Genomic DNA, 22,008 nt, shown 5'->3' on the forward strand with positions numbered 1-22,008 from the left:
GGTACGCGGGCCTCTCACTGTTATGGCCTCTCCCGTTGCAGAGCACAGGCTCTGGACACGCAGGCCCAGCGGCCATGGCTCACGGGCCCAGCCGCTCCGCGACACGTGGGATCCTCCCAGACCGGGGCGTGAACCCGTGTCCCCTGCATCGGCAGGCGGACTCTCAACCACTGCGCCACCAGGGAAGCCCCTGTGACATTTCTTAATCGTTGTTTCAGGAGTCAGAATGTCTCTGGTTTATGATTATCTGGCCAGGTGGTCCACAGCTAGGGGCTGATGAGCTGTTACCTCATCTTGTCTTAGAGAAACAACTTGAATTTGTATGTTAATGATGATATCTAGAATAGCAGTTTCAGTACATTAATGATGTTATTGACAGCAGCAATTTTAGACTTCTGACTCTGTGTTTGTTTGTTTTTGTTTTTTTGGCCACGCCACAAGGCACGTGGGATTTTAGTTCCCTACCAGTGATGGAACCCGTGCTTCCTACAGTGGAAGTGTGGAGTCTTTTTTTTTTTATTCTATTTATTTTTGGCTGTGTTGGGTCTTCATTGCTGCGGGCACAGGATTTCTCTAGTTGTTGTGGTGTGCAGGCTTCTCATTGCAGTGGCTTCTCTTTGTTGTGGAGCACGGGCACTAGGCACGCGGGCTTCAGTAGTTGTGGTATGCGGGCTCTAGAGTGCAGGCTCAGCAGTTGTGGTGCACAGGCTTAGTTGCTCTGCAGCATGTGGGATCTTCCCAGACCAGGGCTCGAACCTGTGTCCCCTGAATTGGCAGGCAGATTCTTAACCACTGCGCCACCAGGGAAGCCTGGAAGCACAGAGTCTTAACCACTGGACCACCAGGGAAGTCCCTGACTCTGGTTGATTAGTGTTCATTTAGCACAGGATTGAAGTCAGAGGCGACATAAAAGAGAGTAAAGTTTTGGATAGAGAGATTAATCATAAACTCAGTAAGGAATCTTGGTTTTAGGGGGACTTGGTTTCAGTAATACTACCCTAATTTGACAGCATAGATTAGTTTTGCCTTTTTGTATACTTTCTAGTGGTTCTCAATCTTTTTTTTTTTTTTAATTTATTTTTGGCTGCCTTGGGTCTTTGTTGCTGCACGCGGGCTTTCTCTAGTGAGGTGAGCCAGGGCTACTCTTCGTTGCGGTGCGCAGGCTTCCCATTGCGGTGGCTTCTCTGTTGCGGAGCATGGGCTCTAGGCGCATGGGCTTCAGTAGTTGTGGCACATGGGCTCAGTAGGTGTGGTTTGAGGGCCCTAGAGCGCAGGCTCAGTAGTTGTGGTGCATGGGCTTAGTTGCTCCACGGCATGTGGGATCTTCCCGGACCAGGGCTCGAACCCGTGTCCCCTGTGTTGTCAGGCGGATTCTTAACCACTGCTCCACCAGGGAAGTCCCGGTTCTCAATCTTTAGCATGGATCAGAATCATCTGGAAAACTTGTTAAAATAGATTGCCCCATTCCCAAAGCTTCAGATTCAGTGTGTTTGGGGTAGGGCCCAATAATTTGCATTTCTAATGAATTTCCATCCCAGCTGATGCTGCTGGACTGGAATTTTATAATTTATACTCTTTTATGTCTGGTTCCTTTCACAGAGCAGTTCCAACTTTATGTTATATTATGGGGGGGCACCTATGATTCCATTATTTGATGGAAGGCTTTTGCACACACACAGAAGCCTGGAACCTAGTAGACCAGAAGGCTCTTTAAAGGCAGGAGTACATCTTATTTTTCTTAGTAATCAGCACTTAACACAGTATAGTCATCAGTGTTTAAGAAATAAAAGAATACTTGGATGGATGGGTCCTCCAGCAAATAGACTTAAACTCTAGTAATTTACCAGCTTAAGTGTGTCTCTTGCCAGACTGAAAATCCTGTGAACAGAACTTTCCTCAGCCATTCTTGGGTCCCAACACCCAGTGTAGGGCCCAGCTATGTGTACAGGCAATTCATGTTTGGGCAAAGGATGGAGTGATGAGGGATGGAGCTCCTGAGGGCAGAACTATACCAGAAGTGGCCCCCATAGAGGGCGCCCTCAGGCAGGGACTTCCAGCTGTGGTGGGGGAGGGGTGCCTGCTACACAGCTGCTTGCATTTAAGGTGGACCAAGGGATTTCCCCCACCCAGCCTCCGATGTAGGGGAGGATGCAGACAGTTCCCAGTTTCACATCCACCCTTTCCACCTCTTCCACCAGGGTACAGGAGAAGAGACGGTATTTTTCTTTATTTTTTTTTAATCGGTGAGAGTGCCAGCACCCCACAGTTAAAAAAACCAAAAATGTGAGTGCCTCCTGCGACCCAGGCAGGAGGTAAATGGCTTTAACAAGAATATTCTCCCCATTTCACAGATGGTGAAATTGAGGTTTCCTTAACAGGTTCTAACCCCGGGGTCTTCACTAAGAAGTGCTGGAAATAGGAGGGGGAAATTCCTGTGAAACTGTGCGATCCCTTCCTCCAAGGGGCCTCCTTAACAGCTGTCCTGCCGGCGTCGCCAGCTGCCCAGCCAGTTCCTGTCCCTTTCGGAGCCCGCGCTCACCCCGCCTGACGCTCCTAGAGTCTGTCCTTCTGCCGGGTCCCAGGCCCACCGCTGGAGGAATGGAGTTCTCGGAGCTGATCCGTACGGGCCAGGCCCAAGCCGAGCTCCTGCGGGGCCCGGAGATGCCCCCGCTGCGCGGCACGCTTTGCGTCACCGGCCACCACCTGCTGCTGTCGCCAGGACCCCAGCCGACTCCAGACCTGTGGCTGCTGCTGTTGCGTAGTGTCGACTCCATCGAGAAGCGGTGAGACGTGGCGGGGACATCCCCGTAGTCTGGGAACGCATGGCTCCGCAGGGAGAGGGGGAAGGGCAAGCGCAGTTGGAGCTGGTGCCCCCCCTGCATAACGTACAATCCTAAGAAACTCCTTTCTCCTCCCCTCTGGTAGAGGTCAGGGGACATTAAGCCAAAGTTTATCCATCCCCAGGGTCGCGGGTGACGCCGGCACCATCACGCTGCGCTGTAAGGACCTGCGAGTGCTGCAGCTGGACATAGAGGGCGTGGAAGCGACGCTGGACATCGCCCGCTCCATTGAGGTACGCCAGGGTTGCACCAGGGGCACTTAAACTACCCTATCCCGTAACAAGGGGACTCAGCATCCAGCGTTATCGCGGATGCAGGGTGTTCTGGAGTGCGTGGAGAGGCGGGAGCTGCGGAGCGGAGGGCTGGATTCCGACCTTTCCCAGATCCCTTGCCTTCGTTCCCCAGGCGCTGTCCTCCCTGGAATCGGTCATCACCTCCTTTCCGTTCTTCTACCGTCCTAAGGGCTTGAGATTGGGCGAAGCCTGGCACTTCCACCCACCAGAACGCTACTACAAGCGAATAGCTCGCGAGGTCGGCGCAGTCGTGGGGGCCTGGGGATGTGGGAGAGCCGGGTCTGGAAGGGGAGCGGGGACAGGGCACTCACTGTGTGCCCTAGACCTGGTCTTCGCCCCTCCCTGTGCCGCAGACCAGAGCGTGGCGGCTGAGCGAGGCGAACGAGGACTTCAGCTTGTGCCCCAGTTACCCCCGCGCGGTAATCGTGCCTCGCGCCGTGGACGACGATGCCCTGGCGCGCAGCGCCCGCTTCCGCCAGGGAGGCCGCTTCCCTGTGCTCAGCTACTACCACGCTCCCCGCGGAACCGTGAGCCCCACCCCTCCCCAGAGCCCGCCGCTAGGACCCTCTGCGTCCCTCTTGGCTCTTCTCTACACTGGCCCGCCTGTTGGTTGCCCGGCTTCGGCCCGGGCTCCGGCCCTATTCTGGCCCCGCCCACTCAGCTCAACCCTGCCTTCATTGATCCTCACCCCGCCCCTCTCCCTGGTTTCCGAGTCTCGCCAATCTCTGGCCCCACCTCCGGCTGGTCTGGGCCCACTGAAGCCTTGTCCCTCTTTTGTCAACCCATGACCCGCCCACGTTCTACCCAGCGGGTCCCTCCCCCCTCTGGCCACAACCCACCCAGACCCGGTCCGACGCTCCCAGGGCTCCTGGGCTACCCCCCCAACCCACGCCCCATACAGCTCTAGACCCGCTCCAGTGTGTAAACCCGGCCTAGGGATCCCCTGAGCGAAGTCCCTGAACCGGGGCCTGGTGGGTACAGTTTCCGAGCTGAGTCCCTGTCCGCAGGTGCTCCTACGTTCCAGCCAGCCCCTGACCGGGCCCCAGAAGCTGCGTTGCGCTGAGGACGAGGAGCTGCTGCGAGCTGTGCTGGCGGAGGCTCGCCCGGGGGCCCGGGGCTTCATCGTGGACACGCGCTCGGCCCAGGCCGCCAAACAGGCCCGCATGACTGGCGGCGGCACCGAGGCCAAGGCCGCCTACCCGGGCTGGAAACGGCTGCACCGGCCCCTGGAGAGGTAAGGGGTCTTCCCATCCTCTCCTAGGTTCTTTCGTGCAGGACTCTTCACGGATGGGGGCAGGGGTAGGGCGGTCTTGTAGGAACTTCCAGGACTGTTAGGTCTTTCCTGGTAGCCATCCTGCCAGGTAGGCATGTCCCCACTGACAGAGCTCATTCCTCTCTAGGCACCCCAACTCTGCCTGGGTAGAAAAAGCACTTCTTTACATTGAACTGAAATTTCTCTTCCAGGAACAACCTCACCATACACACACACACACACACACACACACACACTGCACTGGTCCCAGCCCTGCCCTTGAGGGCTGTACCCGCACAGTTGTTATCTGCTCCCTCTGTCTCCAGGTGCTGGTAGAACCAAGAGAAAGTCCTGAGGGACTTTTGTGCTTTGAGATTGGACTGCTCCCCTATCCAGAATATAAAACTCTGTTTATTCATTGATCCGGCCAACATTGACCCAGCACAGAGGCTGAGATGGTGGCCAGCCCAGACATGGTTGGAAGATCAGCAGTAAACGGGCAATTAGAATTCAGTGTGATAAGTAGCAGCACAGAAGAGGCGCCCCTCTGTTAGAATAGGTCATCCTAAGAAAGCTTCCCTGAGAACAGGTGAAGGCACTGCAGGTGTGCAGGAGCAGGGAGCCTAGTCATTTGTTCTCTTTTGGAACTGCAAGCACTTCGGTGAGGTGGGAGTGAGGAGTGTGAGGTGGAGGCAGGGAAAGAGAGATGGAGGTAGAGAGGCTAAAGGGGTGACAGGGGCCAGAGCAAAGGTCTTGAATGCCATGATTATGAGCTCAGAGCTTATCCTAAAGGCAGTGGGGAGCCACTGAAAGCTTTTAAACAAGCCTGCAAAAGTCTCAATTAGATTTTCTGGCAGGAGGTTACTGGTGATCTAGAGCAGAACAGTTCCTGGGAAGTAGGAGCAGATACCAGAATCTCAGGAGTATTGTGTTTCTCTTGTCAGACTGGTTCTCCCCAGGGGGTACTGTGTTGCTCCCATCAGACTAGGGTACATCAAGGGTACTGTGACACCTTCACCGAATTGGGGTTTCCCAGGGCATTCTGTTTCTCCAGGGGGCTATGTGACCCCTCCCCAGGCATTGCTATGCTTCCCCAACAGACTAGGTCTCCCAAAAGGGTCTTGGGTCTCCTCAAGTTTGGGGAAACATTTCCATCAGATTAGGTGGGCTCTCCAAAGGACCCTGTGTCCCTCTTGTCAGGTGGGCTCCTCTGAGGGCTCTATGTCTCCCTCACTGGTCTGGAGCATTTGTTCCTAGGCTATGCTCACCAGAGCTTGGGCTGGAGAAGGGATGACCAGACTCCCACTTGTGCAGGGGGCGGCCCTTACAGGAGAGCTTCGTGCGCCTGATGGAAGCCTGTGGGGACCCGGAGCAGAGCATGGACCGCTGGCTTAGTCGACTAGATGGCTGCCGCTGGCTGTCACATGTGAAGGAGGCACTAAGCACAGCCTGCCTAGCAGCCCAGGGCATGGAGTGGTAAGGGCCCCCCCTCGCCACCCTACAAGAAAGAGAAGAGGGCAGGGTGGGCAGGGCTCTCAATGTCTGGGCACAAAACCACATCTCAGTAAGCAAATACAGGTTTCAAATGGGCCCTTTCTATTCCTGGCCTGGCTACCCCAGGCAGGGAAGGACAGGCCACTGCTGATAAGCCCTGGGCCCACAGGGAAGGGGCCTGCATCCTGGTGCATGGGGCCGAAGGCACGGACAGCACCCTGCTAGTGACTTCACTGGCCCAACTCATCCTAGACCCCTTGAGCCGAACCATGGCTGGATTCCAGGAACTGATAGAGCGAGAGTGGATCCAGGTAAGCGGCCGCCCAGCACAGCCCTAGCCCTCCATCCAGAATCTCCACTTCCTGTGCCCATCGCTCTGCCCCCTCCCCAGGCCGGCCACCCCTTCCAGCTGCGCTGTGCTCACTCGGCCTTCTCCCACACCCGCCCCAAGCACGAGGCACCCATCTTTCTCCTCTTCCTGGATTGCGTGTGGCAGCTGGGCCGCCAGTTCCCGCTGTCGCTGGAGTTTGGGGAGGGGATGCTGTTGGCGCTGTTTGATCACTCCTATGCCTCCCCTTTCGGCACCTTCCTCTGCAACAGTGAAAAGGAGAGGTGAGCTAAGGGGGTGTCAAGGTGGGTCAGAGGGCAGGCACAGGACAGGGGTGGGTACCTGCTGCATTGGCAGCCTACTTTCTTAGAAGACATCTTCGGGAATTTGCTGGTGGACCATGGTTAGGACTTGGCGCTTTCACTGCTGGGGCCCGGTTCGATCCCTGGTTGGGGAACTAAGATCCCGCAAGCTCCAAGGCGCAGCCAAAAAAAAAAGACATCTTTCCCTTTCAAACGAGTTTCTCTCTTAGAAAAACTCGGAGTGTCCTCTCCTATCCTACCTCCAGAGCTCACACTTCCCCCTAACTTATGCAAAGCCCGAAATAAATGGGTCTATGGCCAATCCTTCAGACCTACCCCCCACTCTGTCCATAGCCAAGAACAAGTGCACTCCTAGCTTAAAAACAAAGACTGAAGGGGAAAGTTGCTGCCAAAGTCATTTCTGGGGCTCTCTACCACTTTGCAGGGTTGATTCTAGTGAAGCAATAGAGGTTGAATGCTGAGTCAAATTGTTTGGGCTCAAATTCTGGCTTCACCACTCACCTGCTGGGCGATCAAAAGCAACCCTGAATCTGTTTCATCAGTAGCAAGCAAGGAATCATAATAGTCACAATAGCCTAGAGGTGGGGTGGGGGCATGTGTGAGGATTAGCTGAGTTAAAATATGGAAAGTGCTTAGCACAGTGCCTGGCACACAGTGGGCACACGAGTGGTAGTCATTTTTATTATTTGGTTGGCTTGTTGCATATGCCACCAATGAGCTCCCATTAGCCATCTTTCTCTCATCAGACTGAGATGAGGGGAGGGAAGGTTCACTGCTAAGAAGGTAGAGCTCATATTTAGTTATCTTTTGTTGCCCAGTGGCCTCCTCTCCACCATGTTGTTTTTACTAACTCTGCCTATCATTCAGGTTAGAAACTTATTTTTACCTCCCTCTCCCCCATCCTTCATATTTAGCTTTTCTTCTAAGAATTTATTTATTTTTTTTTTTTGTGGTACGCGGGCCTCTCACTGTTGTGGCCTCTCCCGTTGCAGAGCACAGGCTCTGGACGTGCAGGCTCAGCGGCCATGGCTCACGGGCCCAGCCGCTCCGCGGCATGTGGGATCTTCCCAGACCGGGGTGCGAACCCGTGTCCCCTGCATCGGCAGGCGGATTCTCAACCACTGCGCCACCAGGGAAGCCCTAAGAATTTATTTTTTTTAAATATTTATTTGGTTGCGCCAGGTCTTAGTTGCGGCTCGCCGGCTCTAGTTGTGGCTTGAGAACTCTTAGTTGTGGCATGTATGTGGGATCTAGTTCCCTGACCAGGGATCGAACCTGGGCCCCTTGCATTGAGAGCACGGAGTCCTAACCATTGCGCCACCAGGGAAGTCCCTCTACTAAGAATTTCTTAGCTTAGTCCTTTCCTGTCCAAGGCCCCTCCTACTACCCTAATCCAGACTTTCCTTTCCACGTGGACCACTGGAACAGCTTCCTCACTGCTCTTATTATCTCCACTTTCATCCTTTTTTTTTAACTCATCAGTCTAGACCTATCAATATTCACCTTGGGCCCTTTCCCACTTTCTTGCTTTTGCTCCTGCAGTTCCCCCTAAGTATTTCCATGTTTTTGCACACCTGGTGAACTGTTGCTGCTAGACCCAGCTCAAATGGCACACTCTTAATTAGCCTTCCCTGATCCTTTCAAAGCAAGGCTAAGCAGAACTCCTTAAGAACTAGGACTTTGTCTTGTTCCTGCTTTATTGTAGTGCACAGTTCAGGATCTGACTGGCTACTGTCATCTGCGGGAGAGGGTATCACTGCCCTGGGGGAGCTGTCACCCTACTAACCAGCGCCCTCACCTGGAGTCCCAGAGGGCATAGCTGAGTCTGGAAGCTCACTCTCTCACCCCCTCCAGATGCCTGTGTGAAGTGAGAACTCGAACACACTCCTTGTGGTCTGGGCTCAATCAGCCAAAAGAGCAACGAAAACTCCGGAACCCGCTCTACGTCCCCAATCCCTTGGCCATCTGGCCCTCTGTGGAGCCCCAGAGCCTGCGACTGTGGCAAGGTGACCCCCTCTCCCTCCTCCTCCCTGGGGGAGTTCTCCCCTCTGCTCAGCTTCCTTACCTGTCCTCCTCCTCTTCCTCAGGCCTGTTTCTGCGCTGGACCCATCCACCTGAGCCTTCAGAGGTAGCATGGGAGAAGGTGTGGCAAATAGCAACAGATCAGAAGACAGAAGGCTATCAGCCAACAGATTCAGCCTCTGAGCCCCAACCCTAAGTACTGGTCCTTGGATGGTGGTTGAGATGTTCCTGAAACTTCTCCAGGCCCCTCAGCGCCTTTGGACATTGAATGACGGTGCCTGCAACCCAGCCTAGCCCACAATACTGAAGTTCCAGGTTTGAAGTGTCCAAAGTGTAGGGAGAAGGTCCAAATAATAAAGGTATCCATGATTGGTATGAGCTTGCTGAGGCATCACTAAGAAGGGAAAGTGTTGAAACTGACGAAATTTCTGACCAGAAACCATTTATTTCCAAACTAATTTATTTCTCAGAGTCCAAAGCCTTCTGTGAACCTGGCCCATATGGAGATCCGGCGTGTGTGTGTGTGTGCGTGCGTGCGTGTGTGTGTGTGTGTGTGTGTGTTGGTGTGTTGGTGTGCTGTGCTGTGCTGTGGTGTGCTGTGGTGTGTGTGTGCAGTGGAAGCTCGGAGTCCTAATCACTGGATGGCCAGGGAATTCCCAGAGATCCGGCTTCTTAAGCCTCAAACTCAAATTCAAAGTACTGTGGGTCGAAGTAGTGGATGCGGACATAACCATCTTCTCCACCGCTGCTGTAGCTGGAAAGAGACAGGCAGGGCTCGGTCAGAGGCCTGCCCTGGGGGAGGCAGGCCTAGGGGGCAGGGCATGGGAAAGGGGCAGAGGCAGGCAGACCAGGGCTGAGCTCAGCTCCCTTCACTGGACCCTACCTCTTGCCATCAGGATGGAAGGCAACACTGTTGATAGGTCCAAAGTGACCCTTGATTCTTCCAAACTCTTCTTCAAAGGCCAAGTGGAAGAACCTGGAGGAGACAGCGGGGTGGGAAGTGACAGTTCATTCATTTTCCATCTCCTTCCAAAACATGTCGAGAGGTACCACTCCCCAAACACAAACTGTAAAGTGGGGAAACTGGGAAAAGGGGAAATGAATGTGAACAGAACAAGACAAAGTTGGGGGAAGATTGGACCCAAACGTCTTCCTTACTATGTGTTGGGCAGTGCTCTAAGAGCTTAACAACTATTAAGTCATTTATTTTATTTTTTTTGCAGTACGCGGGCCTCTCACTGTCGTTGGCCTCTCCCGCTGCGGAGCACAGGCTCCGGATGCGCAGTCTCAGCAGCGCTCCGCGCGGCATGTAGAATCTTCCCGGACCTGGGCACGAACCCGTGTCCCCTGCATCGGCAGGCGGACTCTCAACCACTGCGCCACCAGGGAAGCCCAAGTCATTTATTTAATCTGCACAGTTTTATGAGGTAAGTATATTATCACTGTCTTCATTATACAGTCAAGGGTAATTGGGCACAGAGAACTACAGTGATGTGTAGAGCTTCAGAGCGAGCCCAAGAGTTCATGCTCTTAACTGCTATATTATACACTTGTCACAGAAGGGCCACAAATCTGGCTGCACTTCCTAGCAGCCAATGAATTAAGGAAAGTCTCTTTAGTTTTATGATTTGTGTCCATCATGAAAGACATTTCATGAAGTTTCAGTTTGGAAGAGCTCCTTCCCCCTTTACCTGGCCTCGAACTTGCCAATCCGGGTGGAAGTGGTGGTTACATCCATTGCTTCCTGACCACCGCCCAGCACCACCTGAAGGGAAGAAGAAACTCTAGACAGGCCCAAAGGGCAGGCAAATCCATTTTCTGTTTTTCCCCCCACCCCATAAGCCTTTAATTATCTCCCACATCAGATTAGGAATATATTAAGGGTAAGGAACAAACATCCTTCAGCAACCTCCTACCCTGTCCCCTGGGGCTTCCCAATCATTCAGCCTTGTTGCTGCTCTGAGAGTCTCCTCTCTGCCTGACACCATTTTCCCCCAGAGATCTTTTCTTAATTGCTAGACAAACAACTAGATCCTGGAAACATTCTGAGGCTTTAGCAAGAAGCTTGGGTGGGGTCCCTTACATGGTCATAGTTGGGAGAGAGGGCAGCTGAGTTGACAGGACGTTCTGTCCGGAAAGTCTTCTGGTGTTCAAGGGTTGTGGAGTCAAAGAGCTAGAGAAAGCAGGGGAGAAATCTGTAAAAGGAGCCTTCTTGGGGGGAAGTCGAGAGCCAGGCTGGAGGGTGGGATCAGCCCCACCAGACCCCTTGCCTGGGCTCACCTTGGCTGTGTTGTCCTTGGATGCAGTGACAAACATGGTCATGTCCCTGGATAACTGGATGTCATTGATCTGCCGGGAGTGCTCCTTAATAGTCACCAATACCTCCCCAGACTGCAAAAGAAAGAAGAGTGAGGCTCTGACCAACCTGATCCTCACTACCCCACTGCTCAGCCAGGGTTCTGGACTGTTTCTTGTTCCATGAAGGGGAGGGGTCTGGGTTGGGGCTGCCTCAGTGTCCCCTGAATCAACATTTACTCCCACTCCCAAGCCCAACCTGGCCCAAGTGTGCAGGTTTTGTAAACACTGCTAGTTTACCTAGGAAAACACACACTTATGGTGACAAATCTACAGACCTATTAATTAATCATCATGTAACAGTAGAGAAGTTTCCGTTTAATCATTCCAACAAATATTTATTGAATGGCTACTATTTGCCAAGCATTGTGCTAAGCACTGAGCAACACCTATTTCCTTTAATCCTCACAACAATCCTATGAAGTATTTTAACAGAAAATTTAAAAGGAATAAACTAAGGTTCAGAGAGGTGATGTGACTGGAGATCCTAAAACCAGTCAGAGGCAGAATCCACTCGCATCTCCTTCCCTCGTAGGGTCTTGGTCACAGTTCACGAGGACCACTGCTCGTCCATCCTTTTCTTAGCTCTTTTCAAAAGGCCATCTCATCTCCTGATTTCCCTTCCCACTAAAAGAACCTGCTAGACTATGTAGTACAGAGTTTTAGAGTCTGCCCTTAAAAGTACTTCTCTGGGCTTCCCTGGTGGTGCAGTGGTTGAGAGTCCGCCTGCCGATGCAGGGGACACGGATTCGTGCCCCAGTCTGGGAAGATCCCACATGCCGCGGAGCGGCTGGGCCTGTGAGCCATGGCCGCTGAGCCTGTGCATCCGGAGCCTGTGCTCCTGTGCTCCTGTGCTCCGCAACGGGAGAGGCCACAACAGTGAGAGGCCCGCATACCGCAAAAAAAAAAAAAAAAGAAAAAGAAAAAGTACTTCTCTGTAGGAGTTCCCTGGCAGTCCAGTGGTTAGGATTCTGCGCTTTCACTGCCAAGGGCCCGGGTTCAATCCCTGGGCAGGGAACTAAGATCCTGCAAGCCAAGCAGCGTGGCCAAAAACAAACAAATGAAACTTCTCTGTGCCTCAATTTCTCTATCTAGAAAACAAGATTATTAAAAGCCCTGAGGGCAGACTTCCCTGGTGGCCCAGTGGTTAAGAAACTGCCTGCCAATGCAGGGGACACGGTTCACGCCCTAGTCCAGGAAGATCCCACATGCCTTGGAGCAACGAAGCTTGTGCGCCACAACTACTGAGCCTGCGCTCTAGAGCCCGCGAGCCACAACTAATGAGCCCACGTGCCACAACTACTGAAGCCCAAGCGCCTAGAGCCCGTGCTCCACAACAAAGAGGAGCCACCGCAATGAGAAGCCCGCGCACCACAACAAAGAGTAGCCCCCGCTCTCCACAGGTAGAGAAAGCCCATGCGCAGCAACGAAGACCCGACGCAGCCAAAAATAAATAAATAAAATTAATTAATTAAAAAAAAAAAGCCCCCAGGGGTAATTCCCTGGCGGTCCAGTGGTTAGGACTCGGCCTCTCACTGGCATTGTCACTGCCGATCCCTGGTCCCGGGAACTAACATCCCACAAGCTGCATGGCGTGGCCAAAAAAAAAAAAAAAAAGCCCTCCGGGTCAAGGGCCACTGTAAGACTGGGTCTTAACTGACTTTGAATGACAGGCACCTGGCCTGTGCTCTGTAAACATTTGTTACATGATTAAAAGGCCTCAAGCATTAGGCCTCAAACAGAGACCCTCAGAAGACTGTCATTTCCTTTCCTGAGTTACTTTCACCTATTCTGAGGGAAGAATGTATTTCTGTCTCCTCCATTAATTTGGACACATGGTAGGGACGTATCTGGCTCTTACATTTCAGGGAACAAGTACCAGCTTTGCAGTCAGGCCTATCTGGGGGCACAGATCAGCTCACTGTTTGCTATCATCAAGCGTTATTTATGTCTTTGCCCTTGGTTCCCATTCCCTTCCTGCAGGTAGGCCTGGTACTTTAGTGGGCCACAGTCAGTGCTTGTTGAGTGACTGACTAACTATATGGTATTACAGTCCAGTATTCTTCAGAAACCCAGGCACCCACAACTGAAATCTGAGACAGCCTGGACTTTACCCTTTGCTCTTGTGGGTCCATCTCATCAGTCACCTCTGAACGTCTCCTGACTGTCAGGTAGTGCACATCCCCATGACTACTGCCTAGAGTTTATGTCCATTCTCCAAACTAGCCTGCGAGAGTTTTCTAAAGAGAAAACCTGATCATCCATAACCATTTGAAGATTACCTCCTGCCTAAGGGAAAATTACAACTCCTTTGTCTCCTGACCCGCAAACTATCTAGTCCTGGTTCCTCTCTTCCAGCTTGAAGCTCCATTTATTCTTCACAGATTAATGTACATGCCACCTCCTCTGTGATAGAGGGCACTTTCTGTACTTAGCTGAGACCTCTGTGGTGGCAAAACTCACAATCTGACCCACGTGCTAGCTGTTTGCCAGTCTGTCTCCCCCGGGGCAGGGCCCATGTCTGATTCACTTCTTTGTCCTCAGAGGCTAACATGGGGCCTGGCACTCAGTAGTGGCAGGAGAATGCTTAACTGTGATCATTAGTAACATATCCTGAGTACTCTATGACAAGTTTTTCAAACACCTGATGTCATCTGATCCTTGAAACATCTTACAGATAAATAGGCTCCGTGAAGTTATGTAATACGCCCAAGATCACATAATGAGAAAGGGGTGAAATCTGTATGTGAATCCAGCCCTCTTAACCACTGGGCTTATCCTGCCTCTCATAGAGAATCATTCTGATGGGCTTAGGCCTCACCCACCCCCTTACCTTGGCGCTATACTGGTTGAGCTCTCCGCCCTCATGGCCTGCAATGATGCACTCGCCAAGGGGTCCCCAAACAGCACTGGTGATCTTGGAGTCGTTGCACGGGATCTTCATGTAGGGCTCGTTGTTGTCTGTGTGGGGCAGCAGATGTCAGGCCCTGGGCTCTGGAGTCGAGCCCTTCACCTCAACTCTAGTCCTGAACCCCAGCACCGCCTCACCAATCTGGCTCGGATCCCGCAGGTCGAAGAAGCTCACGAAGCACTGGTAGCCCATCTGCTTGTCCGTGGAGAACATGATGATGTTGCCCCCGAAGTCAAAGCCACACGTCCGGACTGCTGAATTGGTCTTGACTAGGGCCAGCTGCTTCCCTGGAGACAGGCAGAGTGTGGGCTAGCCCTTGCCCACTGCAGGGAGGACTCTCTCTACACTTGCCTATTGGGATTTCCCTCGTGGCACAGTGGATAAGACTCCGCACTCCCAATGCAGGGAGCCAGGGTTCTATCCCTGGTCAGGGAACTAGATCCCACATGCATGCTGCAACTAAGAGTTCGTATGCCACAACTAAGGAGCCCACGTCCTGCAACTAAGGAGCTGGTGCAACCAAATAAATAAATATTTTTTAAAAGCAAAACAAACAAAAAAATACACTTGCCTATCGTCACGTTGCACTGTTTCTCCTGCACTACTGACTCTAGTGCCCTCCCCCACTTTTTTCCTCACTGCTGTGCTTTGGCTCAAGTCTTTTAACTTCTCCCCACAGTCCCTCCTCAGACACCTGCCACTGTGGCACTCACAGTGGACTGCATTCTATCTGTCTCTGCCTCAGAATGCACTCTTCCACAGCAAAGTCCTGCTCTAATTTCTCTGTGTGTCCCCAGTGCCCAGCAAAGACCTGGGAGATCTGGATTACCAGTAAACGTTTACTAAATGCAGCAGCTTAATAGGCTCCCCTGTCTTCTGTCTGTTCCTCCAATGCTCCCCACTGCTATCTGGGCTTGCTAAAGCTAAACACGCTCTTCCCTGCTCAGGGACCTCCATGGCATGCCAAATCCTACAGAACAAAGCCACGCTCCTGAGTTTGCATTCAAGGCCTGTTCTGGCCCTAGCCTGCCTCAGCTTCCCCACTGCTGTCTATTTCATTCCCCAAGAAGCAGGAACTCCCGCCAGATCAGATGGCTTGGATATGATACTTGCCCTGCTTTCATTCCTGCATGTTCCAGAGCGATGACCTCTTTCTCATCCTTCAAGCCCCAGCTCATATGATATTTACTTTGGGAAACCTTCCCAGGCTGTTCCCACCCCCATTCCAGGCATTCAGTTGCCCACCTCCGGCCTTCCACAGTGCTCTTTGCTTCCTCTAACATGGCTTATATCTCACTGTATGCCTCTTTTCTCCTCTGTCTTCTTTATTTTCTTGTCTGTCTCTTTTTCCCTAGACTAAGAACCATCTCTGGATTTATCTCTATTTACCCAGAACCTGTAGGTCCTCACTGTTTGCTGTAAAAGTGAAGGATTCAGGCTTACCTGTTTCACAGTCCCAGAGACGACAGCTGTTGTCAGCTGAGCCGGTGAGGACATGCTTGGTGTCCCCTGAAGAGGGTGTTAAGAAGCATGACAGAGTTCACCCGAGCCCTTGTCCTCCTGGAAGGCCAACTGAATCACCTCCCTGTTCAGCACCAGAGAGCCTTCCTTCTTCTCTCATCCTAACCTCCTCATCCAGAACTGGAACTTGTCCTAAATGCTCCCCCAACCAATGAACAGAGCAAGGAGGCAGGTAGCATCATTCTCTAGACCCACAAGAGCAACCCAAACTCCCAACTCCAAGTCAGCAGCCTCTCCATTGCTGGCAGACCCTGGGAGCACAGACTCAGAGCAAAGACAAGGATACAGTCAGCGTCCACACACCACACAGCTCCGGTATGGCCCATATAGGTGCCCAGCCTCTCACCATTCACAGAGTACCATACATTGACAATCTGGAGGTGTCAGTGACAATATGACAGGGTGATAGGCATCTCAGGCAGAGCAACGGCCTCCTATTTTGCCCCAGGAGCCCCCAGCAGCCTCTACCTAGGCCAGATTCTGCCCTCTCCTGCTCATCTCTTGGGAAACAGCAGGTTGCTGGTAAAAAGACCAACTCCTGGATTCTCCTCCTTCCCACAGGTAAGCAGCAAGGGAGTCAGGAGGCTTGCAAAAAGTCTCCATTTGCCACTATACTGGCCCTTTCCCAGACTCCTAAACCCTCAGAAAAATAAAAGGTCAAGTCAGGTGCGAGCCTAGCAAAACAGTAGCTTTGGTGTTCTGTCCAAATGGGAGCAGTTGGTAGTAGGGAAGCTTGGGTTCCCATCCCTGCTCTGCTACTATCTCACTGTATTATCTCAAAATTAGTGCTTCTCCCCTCTGAACTTCAGTTTTCCCATCTGTAAAATGGTCAGGATAGTAACGCCTTCTTCAAAGGGTAGCTCCAATAAAATGCTGTCTAAGGAATTTAAAATATAAGTGACTAACATTAAATAGGCATTCACACACACTAAGCTCCTTACTTGAATAATCTCATTAATCTTAAAGACAATCCCAGAAAGAAGCACTATTACTACCCATATTTTGTAAGAAGGGACACTTTTAAGTTTATAAAGGTTAAACGACACGCTCAAAGTCACACTGCTAGTGAACGGAGCACTCAGGATTCAAATCAGGTCTGTTTGGTTTCAGAGCCCTCACTTTTAGGCACTCGAGTTAACTTCCTCCATATGGAGGTGCCTCAAAAGGCAGTACTGTGAGGGGCTGTCTGCAGTCAGTGAGCGGCAGGAAAGGGCTGACTGAAATGATACCAAGGACATCTTCATTAAGGCCTCTGTGTCCCTCGCCACCCAAGGATCAACTTTCCCTTTCTTCAGGTGGTCTGTTCCCCTATCCTTGTAGAATAGTTTTGTTCTTCCCCAGAATGGTCTCCTCTCCGCTCCCTGAGCAAGCTGACCCTCGTCCCCCTTCCCCTTCCACAAGGTCCCTTGCTTTTCTTCTCCCCGGCTAGTCCTTCCTTCTACCAACAACTGAGTCCTTTCCCACCTCTCCAGGTTTAATGTTCTCGCCCTCCTAATCCCGGGATAGTCTCTCCCTACTTCTCAGAATGGGGCGCTTTTTGGGTTCTCTCTCGCGGCAAAACTGGCCTGTCCACCCTTCGCCCCGGCAGAATGAAGTCGCCCCCTCCCGGGCCCCCTCCGCAATGTCCCGGCGGCTCGCCCTCCGGCCGACGCTCACCGGGTCCTTGGCCACCGTGAAGAGGAGGTCTCCCTCGCGGTTGTACTTAATCTGAGTAATGGACCGCTCATGGCCCTGCAGCAGGATCGGCTTCTGTGGGGACAGGACGGGAGTGTCAGCGCCCAGAATCGGCCCCGGCCCGGACCCCCAGGGCAACAACTCTAATTCACGGGAACTCACCATGCCGTCGGTGACGCGAGGAAAAACGCAACGCGAGCAGAACCGGAAGAGGCTTTGGCACCACTTCCGGATTACGGGTCTCCGCCCCTTTGTTCCCGGAAGTGGAGCGGAGCGGCGTTGCCATGGCGGCGACCCTGGGTAGGCTGGCCCCGCCCCTCCCCAGGCTTCCAGACTCCCACCCGGAATTCATTTCTACTCCACCTCCATCACCTAACCCCGACCACTGCTGCAATCCCGAACCTGGGCTCCTGGATCCACCTCCCCGGCCTCCCGGGGTCTGTCCTACCCGCCAATCACACCCGGGGCGTTGGAGAGCAAAGAAGGGCTGTAGGGGCGGCGGGCTGGGGATGGGAGGCCGGAGGAGGGCTGGGGCCGTGCGGTGGGGCGGCGCGGCGGGGGAGGGAGTGTCACTCGCATCTCCATCCAGGGCAGGTGCTGGCTCTGGTGCTGGTGGCCGCTCTGTGGGGTGGCACACAGCCGCTGCTGAAGCGGGCCTCCTCGCACCTGCAGCAGGTTCATGAGCGGACCTGGGCCCGGCAGTTGCTGCAGGAGACGAAGACCCTCTTCTTGAATACTGAGGTGCGTCGGTGAATGACCCCTTTCTCGGACGTAGCCGCTAAGAATTTGGTCTCTGGAGTCAAACAGGTCAGGGTCAGAATCTGCATTCCACCACTTACTCGCTAGAAGCTCTTGGATGAATTCCTTGTCTGCCTTGAGCCTCAGTTTCCTCATCTGTAAAATGGGAATAATGTAACCATCTCATGGGGCAGTTGTGAGTAATAAGTGAGGTGAGGCACATAAAGCACTTAGCATTGGGCCTAGTACATAATTAGGGCCCAAATCTATGATGTTTTGAGCTGCTATTATTAATATTTTATTATGGTGATCCCTCCAACAGACCTTTCCGGAGGGAGGGCTTAGGGCTCAAATTGGCCCTGGGGAGGCAGGATATGGAGAACTACCTCTGACCCCAACGCTGCCAGTCTAGGCTAGTGGGAAAGACAAGACATAGACACAACCGTCTCTTAGGGCTAAGGGCTTTGAGAGAGGTACAGATAAGTGCTGCGTGAGTTCACAGGAGGGAGGCTGGAGCTAGGGGACCAGGGGAGGGCTTCTTGGAGAGAGTAACACTGGCATTCAGGGACTTGCAGAATGGGGAGGATAGGAACAAGCAGGGCTGAGGGGGAGGGCATTCAGGGCAAAGGCATGGAATTCACTCAGTGACGTTCCCTCTGCCCTGGAAGGGTTCTTTTCAGAGAGCTTAGGCCCTAGGCCCTTATAGCTACCCCTCCCTCCGAGGAAAGGCATATCTCAAAGCTCAAAGAAGGCAGCACTGCTCAGTTAAGCAATCACACTGACTGCAGTTTTCTTCTGTTTCCAGTACCTGCTGCCCTTTTCCCTCAACCAGTGTGGCTCCCTTCTCTACTACCTCACCTTGGCATCAACAGGTAGGTCTCTGGGTTAGAACTACTATGCTTAGTGGTGGAGGCCACCTGGAGAGTCACTGTGGGGAGGGTGTCTAAAACACCTTGTTGCCATGAGTGAGGGAGAGCCCCCTGTCTCTGGTTCCCGAGTTGCACCCTCTTCTCTGGGCAGTAGGGCACGGTGGGCTGGTTATGAGTATGCTGCCAGGCACGAGAGTTGGTTTGAAGCCTGGCAGTCTCATGCAGTGGCAGAGGAAGAAAGAAGGTTCATTTTGCTGTGCCAAGGGCTGGCTTTGACACTCTTGCTTCCACTGCTTGCTACCTGCCTAACCTTGAGCAAGTCCCTTATTTGAACCTTGATTTTTTACAACTGGCTTCATAACACTGAGAGCATTAAATTCAGTGTATGAAAAGCATTTGGCAGAGTACCTGGTGCGCACTGTACCAGGAGGAGCTCAATAAACATAAATTGCCTTTCCCCCACTGTTGTTGACTGCCCTCTACTGCGTCAGATACTGTTCTAGTTTTCACATTTAAAAAAATTCTCATCTCAGCCCTATGAAGTAGGCATGATTGTCTCCACCTAGGAGATGAAGTTACAGAACTTTGGGCAACTTATTGCATCTCTCTTTAAGTCCCACTGCATGTCCGTGCAGAAGGACTTGAAGCCACATATTACTAAAGTTTATGCTCTTGAACTTTGCTATGAGAATTTCACCTCTCCTGGAGTCTCACCTAGGCCCCCCAGAGACTTGACAGAAGTTTGGGTCCCAGGTAGCCCTGGGAAACCCCTCAGAGGCCATAGGAGGGTGAGCGGATAGGCCGACCTCCAGACCTGCCACATCAGCTTCAACTAGAGTCACTCCGCTTTCATCTGTCTTATATTTTGGGCTTCTCGTAAGACTTCATTTAAAGGAAAGTTTGAAAGCCTCTGGCACTCCCTGCTGCCCAGAATGCTAAGCCCTCTGGTCAGCTGACTGCAGTTAGCCATTTACCAAGTTTTGAGCAAATTGGAATTTTAGGATCCTATTATCTCACCACCTACTCTGTATCCTTTAACGCCCACCCATTCTAATAATCAGAACAGTGGTCTCTGTTTATTAAGGATACATTCAGCCAAGGATATACACATGTTATCATATTTCATCTTACAACCCTGTTGTAAGGTGATGTTGTTATCCTGCTATCACTGTTTGTCATGTAGGGCACAGGCTCAGAGTGTTTGAATGACCTAACCAAGGTGACATAGGGAAACCTGGGTCAGCCTCACTCCAGTGCCCTTGCTCTTCCCTTGTACCATGCTGCTTCCCTCCCCAATCTACTGTTGCAAACCAGACTTTAGCAGCCACTGCACTCGATGTAAAGTGTGAAAGCTTAAGGAAGGAGCTCTGAGTAGGTAGCTGTTGTGTCAGTTTCTTGGATGGCTAATGCCAGCCTCGGTGGGGCCTCGCAGGGGCTGAGGGGCTGCACGGTTCTCTCCTCCGCTACCTGAAGCAGGTGAGGCCCGGGAGGGCTGGGAAAGAGTGTGCTGAGAAGCCAACATGCACAGTCTGCCTGGCAGTTATGAGTCTTGTAAACTAGTAACTCAGCTTCTGATTCCGTTTTGTTTTTTTGTATGTGTTTAAGAGCACTTAATGTAAAATCTATCTTCTTAAAAAGCTTTAGGTGTACAAAATTTAAGTGTAATAAATTTTAAGTTAACAGTGTTCTTAACTCCATTAGTCTTTTTGAAGTTTGTTTCTTGCAAGTCAGTCCCTCGGGGCTTCAAAACTAAGGAACAGACCCTGGACTGTGGTGGCCTCTACTTAAGGCCCAGCCTTGTGGGGCCTGTCCTGTACCTGGCTTCCTACCGCTGACTTTTTTTCTCTTCTGTAATTCCGTAAGGCCCAAGTCTGAGCTGAAACAGAAACAAAATGTGCTTCACCTGCAGTTTTGGTTTGTCCTTATCCATCTAAATAGATTCAATAAGTGCACAGGCTTTGGAGTCAGGCAGACCTTGGTTTAAATCCTCAATTTGCCTCAATTTACGTGATGTCTTTGAGCCTTTGATTCTTTTATCTATGCAGAATGATGCTAATGCTCTTCCTGCAGTGTTTTTGTGAAGATTAATGAGATGTGTGCACAAAGCACCCGGCACATAATGTATACTTGATGAATGTGTTTGGTGTTAATAGCTACTGCATCCTATGGGTTTTGGGTACTTGTCTGTCCAGATGTCCTTGAGATCTCAGAAGTTCTCTTTGAGTGCAAAGATCTCATCCTTACCAGCAAACCAAGGTGGTCCCAGACCTTATAGTTGAGGTCTTCATGCTGGAATCCTGAGGGAGCACTGAATTTAGAGTCAGGAGACCTGAGTTTGAATCCTGGGCTTTGCTGTGATTTCATCTGGAAAATGGGGTCATGAGATACCCTTTTTAAAAGACTGTCTTGATGATGTAATGAAAGTGTTTTGTGCCTAGAAAGACATTTTTTTGTTTGCATCTCAGAGATTCTTTTCATTCTGATCACTCAGATCTGACCCTAGCTGTGCCCATCAGTAACTCTCTGGCCATCATCTTTACACTGATTGTTGGGAAGGTCCTTGGAGAAGATATTGGTGGAAAACGTAAGTCTGGCCACTGCAAGTTTGGGGAGCCACTACTTGGGCTTTGACACCCCTGGGTTAGTTTTTTCCAGAGCCATCTCCCTTGGCCCGGTGAGGAGAGGATCTTCCCCGATCCTGCCCCTTTCTTCTGCAGCTCCACTGCTTCCTTGTGGCCATCAGAGTTTCCTTCCCCTGGGTAGTCTGGGGACAGACCCTGTCTGAGCCCTTCCCTCAGCCCTGCACCAGCTCCTACTGACATGGCTGGTCTCAGAGCCTCTCAATTTCTGCCCATCATCCCAGGAGCATTCGCAGGCATGGTGCTCACTGTGGCAGGAATTACACTCTGCATCACAAGCTCAGTGACCAAGACCCAGGGGCCACCATCTACGCCTTGAGTGGACCAAGGCCACCCTCCGGCTCTGCTGTCTCCAGGAAGCCCCTGGGCCATGAGGTAGAGGCAGTGAGCATGCGGACTTAGCCCTTCCACCCCCCTCCACTCCCCAGCCTCAGCTTCCTCATCTCTTGGGATAATAGCTACCTCATGGATCATAATAAGAGAACAAAAGTGAAAGGGTTTTGTAACTTCCACGTGCTGTTCACCTGCTGCTCGGATTTAGCACAAGAGACTTCACACGCACCCTCACCCTCAGCAACCTTTCTGTCCCAGCAGCACACTTTCTGCTGTCATGTCAGGCCCCAGGCCTGCCACTATTCCTGTGCCTGACCCAGACTATCCCAGCAGCTGGTTGGTGGACCGCAGAACTCCAGCCGCAAGAAGAGAGCCAGCTTCAGTCTTTGAGCCAGAAATGCAAACAGGAGGGCTCC

The 22,008-nt window shown here is 52.0% G+C and overlaps 3 protein-coding genes across 3 annotated transcripts; 2 read left to right on the forward strand and 1 right to left on the reverse strand.

Moving 5' to 3' along the window:
- Positions 1 to 2,533: 2,533 nt before the first annotated feature.
- On the forward strand, positions 2,534 to 8,995 carry LOC309957260 (myotubularin-related protein 9-like). The gene is made up of 10 exons (XM_082832418.1): positions 2,534 to 2,783; positions 2,965 to 3,073; positions 3,246 to 3,371; positions 3,487 to 3,660; positions 4,141 to 4,367; positions 5,700 to 5,861; positions 6,049 to 6,190; positions 6,271 to 6,491; positions 8,385 to 8,536; positions 8,618 to 8,995. The coding sequence occupies exons 1-10, from the start codon at positions 2,599 to 2,601 to the stop codon at positions 8,746 to 8,748; spliced, it is 1,629 nt and encodes a 542-aa protein (XP_082688544.1). The 5' UTR covers positions 2,534 to 2,598; the 3' UTR covers positions 8,749 to 8,995.
- EIF3I (eukaryotic translation initiation factor 3 subunit I) lies at positions 8,995 to 17,299 on the reverse strand (the record flags this gene model as incomplete). The annotated part of the gene is given in 12 exon segments (XM_082832419.1): positions 8,995 to 9,306; positions 9,436 to 9,528; positions 10,244 to 10,317; positions 10,636 to 10,725; positions 10,833 to 10,943; positions 13,741 to 13,868; positions 13,956 to 14,105; positions 15,262 to 15,327; positions 15,626 to 15,713; positions 16,996 to 17,088; positions 17,176 to 17,226; positions 17,228 to 17,299. Coding segments are annotated over 12 exon segments (1,098 nt in total). The 3' UTR covers positions 8,995 to 9,224.
- On the forward strand, positions 17,285 to 21,875 carry TMEM234 (transmembrane protein 234). The gene is made up of 5 exons (XM_082832420.1): positions 17,285 to 17,313; positions 17,603 to 17,754; positions 18,557 to 18,623; positions 21,112 to 21,204; positions 21,484 to 21,875. The coding sequence occupies exons 1-5, from the start codon at positions 17,298 to 17,300 to the stop codon at positions 21,576 to 21,578; spliced, it is 423 nt and encodes a 140-aa protein (XP_082688546.1). The 5' UTR covers positions 17,285 to 17,297; the 3' UTR covers positions 21,579 to 21,875.
- Positions 21,876 to 22,008: the final 133 nt, after the last annotated feature.

The sequence above is a fragment of the Leucopleurus acutus genome, assembly GCF_964270905.1.
Source record: "Leucopleurus acutus genome assembly, chromosome: 2".
Classification (NCBI taxonomy): Eukaryota; Metazoa; Chordata; class Mammalia; order Artiodactyla; family Delphinidae; genus Leucopleurus; species Leucopleurus acutus.